We start from the raw sequence: 14012 nt of genomic DNA, 5'->3' as shown, positions 1-14012 counted from the left end.
CTTATTCAAGATTTAAAACAAAGCTGCTTATTCACTTATTCAGACTTTAACTGGAAACTGCTTCTTTATGCTTTAACAGGAAGCTGCTTATTCACAATTTAACACAAAGCTGCTTATTCACTTATTCACGCTTTAACAGGAAGCTGCTTATTCACGCTTTCACAAGAAGCTGCTTATTCACTTATTCATGCTTTAACAGGAAGCTGCTTATTTATGATTTAACAGGAAGCTGCTTATTCACGCTTTAACAGTAAGCTGCTTATTCACTTATTCACAGTTTAACAGGAAGCTGCTTATTCACAGTTTAAGAGGAAACTGCTTATTCACACTTTAACAGGAAGCTGCTTATTCAATTATTCAAGCTTTAACAGGAAGTTGCTTCTTCACTTTTTCATGCTTTCACAGGAAGCTGCTAATTCACGCTTTAACAGGAAGCTGCTTATTCAAGATTTAAAACAAAGCTGCTTATTCATGCTTTAACAGGAAGCTGCTTATTCAAGATTTAAAACAAAGCTGCTGCTTATTCACTTATTCAGTCTTTAACCGGAAACTGTTTCTTTATGCTTTAACAGGAAGCTGCTTATTCACAATTTAACACAAAGCTGCTTATTCACAATTTAACACAAAGCTGCTTATTCACTTATTCATGCTTTAACAGGAAGCTGCTTATTCACGCTTTCACAAAAAGCTACTTATTCATGATTGAACATGAAGCTGCTTATTCACTTATTCAAGCTTTAACAGGAAGCTGCTTGTACGGCGGACGCTCCACGTAACCAAACTTTTTTAACATATAATTGATTCATAATTATGACGTTTTCTGTAACGAGATGTTTGTTGAACGTTTATGGAAGGAGTCTCCAGTTTCATACTCATTCCAGCATCGTCAGGACAGAAGAGTTTACACTTTGCGTATTTTTGTTCCACAATGTTAAATTAAATGTAACTGCAAATGGATAAAAGGTACGACTCGTCATCTTGAACAACTAAACACTTCTAATCGCTGTCTGTAGTATAAGAGGAATAAAGTGGTATCTCTGCTTCATCATGCCATCCTGCCACTGATTATTTTCCTGTAACAGCATGACATGGTGTGTTTTATAATTTAATTTTTTAAACAAAATCTAGATTGGCTGCAAATCAAAACTCCTGATATTACAGTATAGACTCATTGGCCACTTTATTAGGAACACCCATCCATCTACTTGCAGTTTGATGCAGTTCTCTACTCAGCCGATCCCTTCAATGCATCAAATCACGCAGATACAAATCAAGAGCTTCAGTTAATGTTCACAATGTTCAAATATCAGAATGGGAAAAACTGCGAGCTCAATTTTAGTGTGACTTCCTTTCACTGTGGCGTGGGTGTTGGTTTGAGTATTTCAGATGGACTGGTTTGAGTATTTCAGATGGACTGGTTTGAGTATTTCAGAAACGGCTGCTGATCTCCTGGGGTTTTCACACACAACAGTCTCAAGAGTTTAAACAGAATGGTGCGGAAAACAAAAAACATCGAGTGAGTGGGTGAGTGACAGTTCTGTGCGTGGAACCAAACGCCTTGTTGATAAGAAAGGGCAGAGATCAGAAAATGGACAGATTTGAGGTGGTTCGAGCATTTTTTGCCAGGAAGGACTCATATAGCAACTCATATAATCACTCTTTACAACCGTGGTGAGCAGAAATGCATCTCAGCATGCAACAGCAGAACAACACACTGGGTTCCACTCCTATAGCCAAGAACAGGGATCTTAGAATCAACAGCAAGTTCCTATTAAAGTGGCCGGGGAGTGTATAAGCATGTTGAAATGTCACCATGACAACGAATATAAATACTGCTTAGGTGCAGTCTGGGCGGCACGGTGGTGTAGTGGTTAGCGCTGTTGCCTCACAGCAAGAAGGTCCTGGGTTCGAGCCCCGTGGCCGGCGAGGGTCTTTCTGTGTGGAGTTTGCATGTTCTCCCCGTGTCCGCGTGGGTTTCCTCCGGGTGCTCCGGTTTCCCCCACAGTCCAAAGACATGCAGGTTAGGTTAACTGGTGACTCTAAATTGAGCGTAGGTGTGAATGTGAGTGTGAATGGTTGTCTGTGTCTATGTGTCAGCCCTGTGATGACCTGGCGACTTGTCCAGGATGTACCCTGCCTTTCGCCCGTAGTCAGTTGGGATAGGCTCCAGCTCGCCTGCGACCCTGTAGAACAGGATAAAGCGGCTACAGATAATGAGATGAGATGAGATGAGATGAGATGAGATGAGATGAGGTGCAGTCTGCATTATCACAATACTATCTTGGTTTTCTCGAGTTGTAGTATAAAAGATTTCAGCTTTCTGTTCTGATGTTGACATGCAATGCTAATAAACAAACAAATTATTTCTATTTTTCTGTCAGCTTTCAGCAACAATACAAACATTACCTTAGCATGTTGATGATAAACCACGCCTACTGAATTTCAGTAAAAATTTTTTCATTTGATTGATTAAACTTTCCAATTTTTATTACTAACATTAATTGCGTAGAATAAATGGTAGAAAAACTACAGCGTAAGGAAGTTGCCATGGCAACTACAGTGTGAGGCGGTAACAAGAGTGACGTTACAGTTGTGGTCAGAAGTTTACATACAGTGACATGAATGTCATGGCAATATTTGGGCTTTCAGTCATTTCTTTGAACTGTTCTTTTTCTGTGGCAGAATGATTGTACAGCATACAGCTTTAATTAAAAAAAACAACAACAGAATTTGGTTCACACGTTTTAATTTTCTTTGGGTTTTCTAAAATCAACACAGGGTCATAATTATACATACAGCACACCTAATATTTGGGTAAAATGTTTCTTCGCAAGATTCACCTTGACCAAACATTTTTGTTCACCATGAACAAGCTTCTGGCAGAATTCTGGTTGGCTATTTCACGACTCTTCATGGTAGAATTGGTAGAGTTCAATTAATTTTTTTTTTTCTTGGCATGGACTCGACTTATAAGCACAGTCCATATATTTTCAACAGGGTTGAAGTCAGGACTTGTTTTAAGCTTAATGTTAGCCTGCTTTATCCTCCACAACCAGCTCTGATGCGTGTTTGGGTTCATCGTCCTGTTGTAACTCCCAAGTCCCAAGTCGTGTTCAAGTTTCTGATGGTTTATGCTGAAGAATTCTGAGGTAGTCCTCCTTCTTCATTAATCCATCCACTTTGTGCAATGAACCAGTTCCACTGGCAGCAAAACAGCCCCAGAGCATGATGATCCTACCACCACCACCAGCTGGTACAGTGTCCCTCTGTACATGGTGGTCATTGTGGCCAAACAACTCAATCTTTATCTCATCTGACTATACAGCTTTCCTCCAGAAGGCTTTTTCTTTGTCCGTGTGGTCAGCTTCAAACTTTAGTTAAGCTTGAAGGTGTCAGTTTTGGAGCAGGGGGTTATTTCTTGGATAGTAGCCTCTTAGTCCATGGTGATCTGAACTGTAGACAGTGATCCATCAGCTTCCAGTTCATGGCAGGGCTGTGCCATGGTGGTTCTCAGGTTGGTCCTGACCATCCAAACCAATTTCCCTTCAGCTGTGGGTGACAGTTTGGGTTTTGTTGAAACAAAGTGGCTTGGCAAAGTGACTACAACTGACAATAACTTGGATACGATTGTTTGAACTGATCTTGGAATTTGCAGTTGTTTAGAAATGGCTCCAAGAGACATTCCAGAGTTTTGTATATCTGCAATCTTCTTTCTCAGATCTGCACTGAGCTCCTTGGATTTTCCCATTGTATTGTGTGTTGGTCAATCCAATGAGTGCTGTAAACAAACCCTTTTTATGAAGCCACAGAGAAGTTCCCAGCTGTATCCAATCATGATCACTAACAGGAAGTTAAGAGACCTCGGCCTTGGCAAGATAAGATACATTTTGGAAGTTTCAGCGCCTCCGAATTAATAATCTAAGTGAGCGTATGTAAATTTTTGACCCTGTATGTATAATTTTGACCCAGTGTTGATTTCAGAAAACCCAAAGAAAATTTAAACTTTTGCACCAAATTCTAGTGTTTTTTTTTATTAAAGATGTATGCTGTATAATCATTCTGCTACAGAAAAAGAAATGACTGAAAGTCCAAATATTGCCATGACGTTCATATCCAAGATGACATTCATGTTACTGTATGTAAACTTTCTGACTACAACTGTATATAATGACCTTCGTTTACATTCCCCAGCACTTCATCAGGAAGCAAAAAATTGGTCACATGACCTAAACAGGAAGCTCATCTCATCTCATTATCTCTAGCCGCTTTATCCTAGCCTGGGCCCGCCCATCCTAAGCGTGACGCAACACGAGGGCCTGTTGCGAGCTTAGTCTGGCCAGGCAAGCTATCTACAGCTCTTCCAAGCTCCCGAAAAATCGGGAGCCAATCAACTTTGAGCATCTCCAACGGCCCTGGGTAGAGGCGTGTTCAAGGCAGTGACGTAGTAGAACTGCGACCGGAAGCCATAGATTGTTTACAGAATCTATGCCGGAAGCGCTTCATTCACTAGAAACATTACGAACATGGAGCAAGTTATTGAAAACGGAGCAAAGAGCAGCCCTGGAGGTATTTATTGAAAGGAAGGACGTTTTCGCCTTGCTCCCGACCGGCTTCGGTAAGAGTTTAATCTACCAGTTAGCCCCGTCGCGTCGCATATGTCAGAGGAAAGAGTGATGTGATTGGTTTAAGCTTCGTCACAGCCTTTTCTGGCTTCGACCAGTAGCAAACTGAGGCATTTCAGGGAGGCGGGTCAACCACGCACTTTGGGAAATGGTTGGGCTTAATATATTTGCCAGACCAAATGCTCGCAGAGCTTTGAAGTCGCGTTAGCCAGACTAGGGTCACAGGCAAGCTGGAGCCTATCCCAGCTGACTACGGGCGAAAGGCGGGGTACACCCTGGACAAGTCGCCAGGTCATCACAGGGCTGACACATAGACACAGACAACCATTCACACTCACATTCACACCTACGGTCAATTTAGAGTCACCAGTTAACCTAACCTGCATGTCTTTGGACTGTGGGGGAAACCGGAGCACCCGGAGGAAACCCACGTGGACACGGGGAGAACATGCAGACTCCACACAGAAGGACCCTCACCGGCCACGGGGCTCGAATCCGGACCTTCTTGCTGTGACACGACAGTGCTAACCACTACACCACCGTGCCACCCCTAAACAGGAAGCTGTGACCAAATAAGGAAAGAAGGGAAGAGCAACAAGTGCAAACACTTTGCAGGAAGTGTGAGTGAGAGGAAGAAAGACCAGTATGATGGGCCAACAGAGTCATAATCAGGTTGGCTGGAAAAAGAAAGGCAAGAACATTCTTTCAGAGTTTATCCCGCCCTCATACACTTTGTTCTGCTCTTCTCTAACCTGTGTGTGTGTGTGTAGATTGCAGTCAGGTTCCAGATATGGTGTTACTATAGTAACTTTTATATGTGTCATCTCCAGGATTTGCCCTCTATTAAACAAATCATGGTTTACTCACATAAATGGAGTGTAAACAACATCTTCCTTTGCAAATCTCATCCTCCGAGACCTTTCATATACTGTAGGCGAAGACCTAATTCCATTTGGGTGTCATATAGAGCTGTGTGTGTATATGAGAGAGAGAGAGAGAGAGAGAGAGAGAGAGAGAGATGGATGGATGGATGAATAGCTATGGACAGGAATGGCGTGTGTAATGTGAAAGCTGTGGATCATGTTCTCTTTGATGGCCTCTTTGAAATGTGAGATTTCTCAGCAAGGTGGATAAGACCCCCAAGTGGTCTTGCTCTCTCTCTCTCTCTCTCTCTCTCTCTCTCTCTCTCTCACATTCTATTCCCTTGTCGCATTCTCACTCCCTGCTTCTTTCTTTTCTCTGCTTTCTCCTCCCAGAACGACGGACAGGAAGAGGAAGATGATTGACAGAAAGCAAAGCTGAGACGTCTGTCCATCAACAGTATCATCCCACAGAAGACGACTCATATCAGAAGTCTCTCTCTCTCTGTTTATCACCCTCAGCTCTCCCAGTGGATCCGTAGAAACAGTGTGCACAGAAGAAGCTGGCATGTTCCCTTACCTTTGGCACCCTCTGCTCTCTGACACTTGGATTATTTTGTAAACCTGGCCCCCTGAACACACCTTCGCACCCTTTCTCTGTATCCATATTTGCTCCATCTGTCTATCCGTGCTCAGGCAGCCATGCGCGTGTGGTTGATGGTGACCCTTCAGGCAGCTTGGCTGTGTTTTTTCGGACTGGCCATGCAGCACTACCCCACCACATGGGGCCACTATGACATGTGCAAGTCGCAGGTTTACACGGACAGTGGACTCACCTGGGATTACATGGCCTGCCAGCCCGAGGCTGCCGACATGACCCAGTACCTCAAGGTGACCCTCGACCCTCCAGACATCACCTGTGGAGACCCGCCTGAGACCTATTGCGCCCTGGTGAGTGTGTGATGGGGTAAATGGGGTAGAGTGTATAGTCACAGTACCATTGAGTGGACTGTGAGTGGAAATGCATGGAAGTGCTTTCATTGCTGTTCTGCCAAGAAATCGTGCAAATCATTTTACCCCTTTACTTGACAAATGGCCTGTGAGAGGATGATGATGATGATGATGATGATGATGATGGATCGGAGAAATATGCTGTTCTGACCGAACAAGTCATTTTGTTGTTGCTTCACTATATTAGTGATGAGCATGAGTACAAAACACTGACAAGAAAGATCGATCAAACGTTTTTATCTTGGAACTTCATCAAATCCATTTTACATTGACTGAAGTACAAAGAGCATTATCCTTCCATAATCTGAGCCATGTCTTTTTTAAAATGATGTAATTGGTAGCAGTGGGAGCAAGAACTGCAATCCAACTGGTCACAGTGGCATTTCTTTGTGCATGCAAACTGAGGTCCAATTGGATATTTTGGGGTTAAGAACTGCCATCTAATTGGTGACAGATGTATTTGTGGGTTAGAACTGTAATCTGTTTGGTTATCACACAATTTTGGGCTGGGTTTGCCATCAAATTCTTAAAACAGTATTTTGGGTTGGCAACTATGGTCTGATTGGCTACAGATGTATTGTGGGTAGGAACTGCAGTCTAAAGGGCTATAAGTTTATTGTGAGAAGCAACTGAAGTCTGATTGATTACAGCTTATAGAGTGCTTCGAGGTCAGCGCGAACCCAGCAGCGGCCATATTGGAAGTCAAAGGTCGCTGTGTCAGTGCATTGTTGTTGTTCAGCGAAGCAAAGAGGGGTGACAATGCCGAATACGTGTGTCATTGTTGGCTGTAGTAGCCGGGGGGAAAAGGGTGGCAAAAGCTTCCACAGACTCCCTAAAGTCGTGACTAACCAGGGAATTGCAGCACAGGAGAAAAGCGAGCGGAGGAGACGACAGTGGCTGGCTGCCATTAACCGATCAAATTTAGGACAACTTGACTGTATCCGGATTTGTTCTGATCACTTTGTGACAGGTAGGTTAATATTGTCTTGAATTTCATAGTTACTGAAATAAATGTGATACAAACTATTATCTTTTCTATGTACTTTCAGCAATGATTAATGGATATATTTGTCACATTAGGTAGCTTATGTCTACTGCAGTGCATTGTTGCATCAAATGGCATTTAAGATCTAGGCCTAGTAATGTTTATGTACACATGCTGTTAGTACAAGTTACATACTAGGCCTACATTTTATTCACTGACTAAAATAATTGATAATTATAATAGTTTTTCAAACATTATTTAGATTTTGGCTTCCATACTCTTGTAGTTCTGGAAATCCTTTAGTTCACAAAATGGACTTGGGTGAAACACTAAATAGTTCACAAGATCGATGTATGTCACATGCGGCAACAAGCTGGGGTCAGCTTTCCATTCCTTCTCACTAACAGTGTATGGATTTACATTCCCAATGAAACGTACCTTCTCAGCATAACACTCCCGTGCCTGCTTATCCAAACTTTCACAGTAGTGCTCCATCACTTCAGATGTCTAAATTCTTAAAAAATCCAAGCTTCTAAGCCCTCTAACGTGGAAACGAATCGGTGAATGTGTACTCTATGATGTGTACTCTATGAGCACTCTGGAGCGAGTGACTTCCAAGATGGCCGCACAGACCGCAGTGTTACTATTTTTAGCATCATCTCGGAGCACTCTATTATGGGTGGGACCTCTTGTCTGATTGGTCACAGGGGTATTGAGGATGGGAACTCTTGTCTGATTGGTCATGGGGTATTGAGGGTGGGAACTCTTGTCTGATTGGTCACGGTGTATTGAGGGTGGGAACTCTTGTCTGATTGGTTATAGCTAAATGTGGGTGGGAACTCCTGTCTGATTGGTTATAGCTTATTGTGGGTGGGACCTCTTGTCTGATTGGTCACAGGGATATTGTGGGTGGGAACTTGTCTGATTGGTTACAGGGATATTGAGGGTGGGACCTCTTGTCTGATTGGTTACAGCTGTATTGTAGGTGGGAACTAGTCTGATTGGTTCTAGTTTATTATGGGCGGGACCTCTTGTCTGGGGTGGCACGGTGGTGTAGTGGTTAACACTGTCACCTCACAGCAAGAAGGTTCTGGGTTTGAGCCCAGTGGCTGACAGGGTCCTTTCTGTGTGGAGTTTGCATGTTCTCCCCATGTCTGCATGGATTTCCTCCGGGTGCTCCGGTTTCCCCCACAGTCCAGAGACATGCAGGTTAGGCTAATTGGTGGCTCTAAATTGACCGTACATGTGAGGGTGAATGGTTGTTTGCTTCTATGTGTCAGCGATGCTCTGGTGACTTGTCCAGGGTATACCCCGCCTCTAGCCCATAGTCAGCTGGGATAGGCTCCAGTGTACCCGTGACCCTGCACAGGATAAGTGGTTATGGATAATGGATGGATAGACCTCTTGTCTGATTGATTATCATTAATTGTGGGTGGGAACTCTTGTCCAATTGGTTTCTGCTTATTGTGAGTGGGACCTCTTGTCTTATTGGTTCCAGCTGTATTGTCAGCTGGAACTGTACTCTAATTAATAAGTGGGTTTTAAGGACAGGAATTGCAGTCTAATTGGTTATGGCTGTGTTGTGGGAAGGAACTTGAATCTGATAGATAGGTGTAGACAGGAAGCACAGTCTGATTGATTACACAACATTGTGTACCTCTTTCTTAAATACACGGAGAGCTTCAAAATAAAGAAACTAACATTTATTCTTATTAGAACTGCATCTTTATAGATATAAAACTTATCTATTGTTATTATGATTCCTATCCCACTGCTCCTGGTGACATTTTTCCTGTCCTGTCCCAGTCACATGATGAATAGTAGAATTGACTTCCATGCCATATGAATCCCACAGGAATCCCTTGACCTGTAGGATTCCTGAAAAATGTCAGCTTCTAGTGTAGGAAATAGTCCAGAGACACACATTTACATCTGGGAAGAATTTATTACACCCTTATGTGCACACAAAATCGAATATCCAAGACAGAGACAATGAATTCTTCGAAGCTTGAATGTTGAATGTAAACCAGATGTGTATTGAGCACATCCTAAAACTCTAATTGGTGCCTTCCTGATTCCTCGACCCTGCGTCCTTCAGCCCATGACTTGGAAATTCAGTCAAGGTCCAAAAGCATGCGGAGGAATCAAGGAATGAGAAGAGATGAGGCTTTTGGATCAAGGATATACGGTACTGTCCACCACAAATCCAAAAGTAATCATCTTACTTAAATGATCAATGGGTACAAATAAAACCCCTGCACAGAAGTCAGCTAATATGGTTTGCTTTCAAAACAATATCTGTATGTGTGTCATTTGTGACATTGAAGTATTTAAGTACAGTAGCATGCAGTCAGGGGCAAAAAAAATAATCACTTTTGTTTTTGTATCTTTTGTATTTAATATCCTTCCAGTCCGTACAGCCACTTCAGATTTCCACAATGTGGCAGTGAGGGTGTGGCCGAGCGTCGGCTGTGAACGGTGAGGAGTCAGGTCGATGACCTCATATCCATTCTTCAGCTGCTTCTCAACAAAGGCAGAGGACTCAGCCTCCTTCCTGCTGGTTCCTGCCATAAAGTAGATCTTGTCTTGCTTCTCCTTCATCCTCTGAACATATTGCTCCAGACGAGAGAGCCCTGATTCACTCTGGGAGGTTTGGAAGCACAGCAGCTGAGCCAGTCTAGTTGTTTGAGTGGTTCTCAATCATACCCAGTTTGATCTTGGTACCAAACTCATTCCAGAACTTGTCATTGTAATGCTCCTCGTCAATTTTCTCGATCATGTCCCAAGTCTTGCAGACTAGCTTTTTGCAGATGACCTTCAGCAACCTGTGCTGCTGCAGAGTCTCTCTGGAGATGTTTTGAGGAAGATCATCAGAGTCCACCACACCGTTGATGAAGTTCTGATATTTGGGCCTGCTGGTTCAACCTCACTCCTTGCTGTTCACAGCTGACGCTCAACCACACCCTCGCTGACACACACTCATAATACTTTTTGACTTTGTACATCTTAACCTGATGAAATAATATGTATTCATAAATATAAATGAAGATATGCTTAAAAAAAGAAAACTATCCAGACACTCTGTTAATGTATAAAGGTTACATATTATATAATAAATCAGGTTCTATATATAAATGCTGCACAGAACCTTTTGGGAACAATGTATATGTCTATATTCTGGTCAGATGAAACAAAAATAGAACTCAGCTATAATTAAATTTGTCAAAAAAAAAGGAACGAGTGTATGATCTGAAGAACACCATCATATCCATAGTGAAGCACGGGGGTGGGAGCATCATGATATCAAGTAGATATTCTGTGCAAACTGTACTGAGGCATGACATGTCAAAGTAGGAAAGATGAATGGAGTGATGTCCCTGGATATATTAGAGGAGAATTTAATGTCATCCAGCTAAGAAACTGGGAAGAAGATGGACGTTTCAACAAGGCAGTGACCACACAGCCGCAGTAACTCGTGAAGGTCTCGCACAGCTGAGCCAATCGCCTGACCTGAATCCCAGTGAACAATTCTCAGGGGGATGTGAAATTGTGACTCCATCAGAGGGATCCTTGGGGAATTGAGGATGATTTGGTGAGAGGAATGAGCCAAACTTTAACCACGATGCTGCAAAAAGCTGTTTGCTGCTTCTGTAGAGGTCTTGAAGCTGTAATTGCCAACAACAGTGATGGAGGAAATCTGGGTTTACGAACATACTAATGGATCAGAAAGAAGAGGTTGTTTTAAGACAACGGGGAAATGGAATGGAAAATCTCAGAGAGTGAAAGTCTATTTTTGGAGAAAGTATCGACTGTTCTGAGGAGAATCGGCCCATACTGATCACACTGATACTTATAAAGTCAAAAGCAGGGCTTTGAACCGGTTCAAGGAACGAAAACGAAAACCGGGAACTTTTTCGATTTCACATGGAACAGAAACGAAACCAGAAACTTTATTATTTTTTATGTTCCGGAACAGAAACGCTTATTAAAAATAATGGTAACCGGTTAATACTGGTTTTTATTTCATTCCTCAAAGTTTCCGTAGCCTACAAATAAAAAAGTCATTCTTCTCCTGCGCAAGTTTCTATGACCCGCTGGGGTTCACTTCCTGTGTGACGTTCGCTGACTGAATGTAGAGAGCGGGAGGGTGGACTACTATCACGTCTCCACATCTTAAATAAGAGGTAAATATTGCAGTCTATCGTTATTCAAAAACATCAATTTCAAACACGATATCAATATATTTGTCCACGTTAATGAGAGGCTCGCGAACATTAAATGACGTTAACCTCTGTTAGCCTATCAATGCATAGGGCCTGACTAGCCTTTGGTAACACACTAAATGAATTATCTTTCATTTTTGGCACTTTTTCTGTTTGTGTAGATGGGAAGACATACTGAGAATCCAAATCGCCAACATTTGAAATAATAATTGTTTTGAATTATTTCTTGTCTTATTTAATGAAGGTTGTAATAGAATTAGCCTACATTTGGCTTAAGCTGGATGAGACAGAGACATAATTTTATAGCCATCTGTTAAACAGCTGACAGGGAACGTAATTAACCGTTCCGGGAACGAAAATTTTTTGTTCTAACCGGTTCGGGAACGTCTATTTAATGGTGGAACCCAAAACCGGAAACGTTAAAATTCTGTTTCTGTTCGGAACGAACCAATAGGAAAAAAATTCTGGTTCAAAGCCCTGGTCAAAAGACATTACGTGTCTAAATTTGAAGTGGATAGTTGCACTGGAAGTTTATTAAATTACAAAAAGAATCTGAATATGTATTATCCCCCCATTGTATTATTAATCACTTGATTGAGGGTCAGTGATGGTGAAATGGGAACGGTGACGTCATTAGACTTCTATCCGCCAGGTCATAAGCTCAAATTGTATAATCTCCAAGCTTCCACAGTTGGGCCCCTTACCTCTCAATTGATCACTCATATCCTGTCTTAATTGTAAGTCACTTTGAATAAAAGCATCATTACATTACAGGCATTTAGCAGATGCTGATATCCAGAGTGATATACAACATACCCAGAGCAGCCTGGGGAGCAGTTAGGGGTTCGGTGCCTTGCTCAAGGGCATTTCAGCCATTCCTCCTGGTCCAGGGAAACAAACCAGTGACCTTTGGGTCCCAAAGCTGCTTCTCTAACCATTAAGCCATGGCTTCCCCATCAGCCAAGAGAGGTGAATGTAATTACAGAATGTTTATAGAGATTAAAGCTAGACGGCCTTTCGATTTCTTAAAATCGGTGAAATTTAGTTCCGTCTGAAATGTGGTGATTGTGATATCTGTTTATTTCTGTAATATGTCACACAATATCAGGCCATTCTGTGGCTGGGAAGTTATTTAATTTGAGGGGATTAAAGCAAATAATGTGCATGAAATCGCTCGCTTCGCGCAGTCAAGCAGACAGAGGAAGTCCGTGTGCGCATCCACAGGTTTACCTTCTTCTTCTTCTTCTTTTGGGTTTTACGGCAGCTGGCATCCACAGTGTCGCATTACTGCCATCTACAGGTTTACCTTTGAGCGTGCGCTGACAGTTCCATCATTCTGTCGCTAAACGAACAGCTGATCACACCGAGGTGCTCGCTGAGCGCCAATATTTATTAGTTTGGTCCTGCGTTTCCTTTCCTTCGTATATAACAATGTCTTTTCTTCTCTCTTTCCGTTACTGTAGTCAGTCTTTCATGTTTCATTCGCACACTCACGTCCTCCATTTTTCTCTCCTGTTTCAAATTTGTATCCCACAATGCCTTGTGCGAAAGGGGAAAGCCCACCATGTGATTCATGACATAGTATCTTGACTTGGGTCATGGTGAAGCAGGAAAAAATAGCGGAGAATTTAGGGTCACGTGGTGTTAAATTCATTAATTGTTCCATTAAAAAAAAAACTAATAAAATTGGAAGTCTGTGATTCGAATTGAGTAGTTTTTGGTCCACTGAACAAAAATAATTGTGTCGTACTTTGATGACGTACACTTGAAAAATCTGAAAGGCAGTCTACCTTTAATGTACATACTTGAAACTATTTAATTTCACCAGCAAGAATGGGAAGAATGCAGGACTGTCAGCTGTCAAACTCCCACCCACACTTTGATTGACAGGTCTACCTTGTCAACAGGGACAATGCAAATTAAAAACAGGATTGAAATGGGGTTTTATTTTTGGCCGAGTTGCACTCTGGAGAAGAGAAAGTGCAATCACAAATTTCAGTGTGGCAGAATCAGACGCTGTAAAGCTGCTTTGCACACGATGTCTATTGTTTGAAGCGCTCTACAAAGAAATTGAAATTACAGTGGTGCTTGAAAGTTTGTGAACCCTTTAGAATTTTCTCTATTTCTGCATAAATATGACCTAAAACATCATCAGATTTTCACACAAGTCCTAAAAGTAGATAAAGAGAACCCAGTTAAACAAATGAGACAAAAATATTATACTTGGTCATTTATTTATTGAAGAAAATGATCCAATGTTACATATCTGTGAGTGGCAAAAGTATGTGAACCTCTAGGATTAGCAGTAAAT

At 42.1% G+C, this 14012-nt stretch overlaps 2 protein-coding genes across 9 annotated transcripts in view; one reads left to right on the top strand and one right to left on the bottom strand.

Moving 5' to 3' along the window:
* The first annotated feature begins 6181 nt into the window (after positions 1-6181).
* Positions 6182-14012, top strand: part of ntng1a (netrin g1a) — a 386861-nt gene continuing 379030 nt past the window's right edge. For 7 of the 8 annotated variants that reach the window (XM_060922688.1, XM_060922682.1, XM_060922686.1 and 4 more), the window contains exon 1: positions 6185-6433. In XM_060922688.1, the coding sequence (XP_060778671.1) occupies positions 6185-6433 (249 nt within the window). Of the gene's footprint in view, positions 6434-14012 lie in introns of all 8 variants that reach the window. The other variant, XM_060922689.1, reaches the window with a different exon arrangement.
* Positions 6556-10483, bottom strand: LOC132885807 (endoplasmin-like). Its single transcript, XM_060920325.1, is given in 4 exon segments — positions 6556-6702; positions 9897-10161; positions 10163-10324; positions 10467-10483. Coding segments are annotated over 4 exon segments (591 nt in total).

Source organism: Neoarius graeffei, chromosome 5 (genome assembly GCF_027579695.1).
Source record: "Neoarius graeffei isolate fNeoGra1 chromosome 5, fNeoGra1.pri, whole genome shotgun sequence".
In the NCBI taxonomy this organism is placed as follows: domain Eukaryota; kingdom Metazoa; phylum Chordata; class Actinopteri; order Siluriformes; family Ariidae; genus Neoarius; species Neoarius graeffei.
Note: the sequence above shows the minus strand (reverse complement) of the source record. Positions and strands in the feature narration are given on the sequence as shown.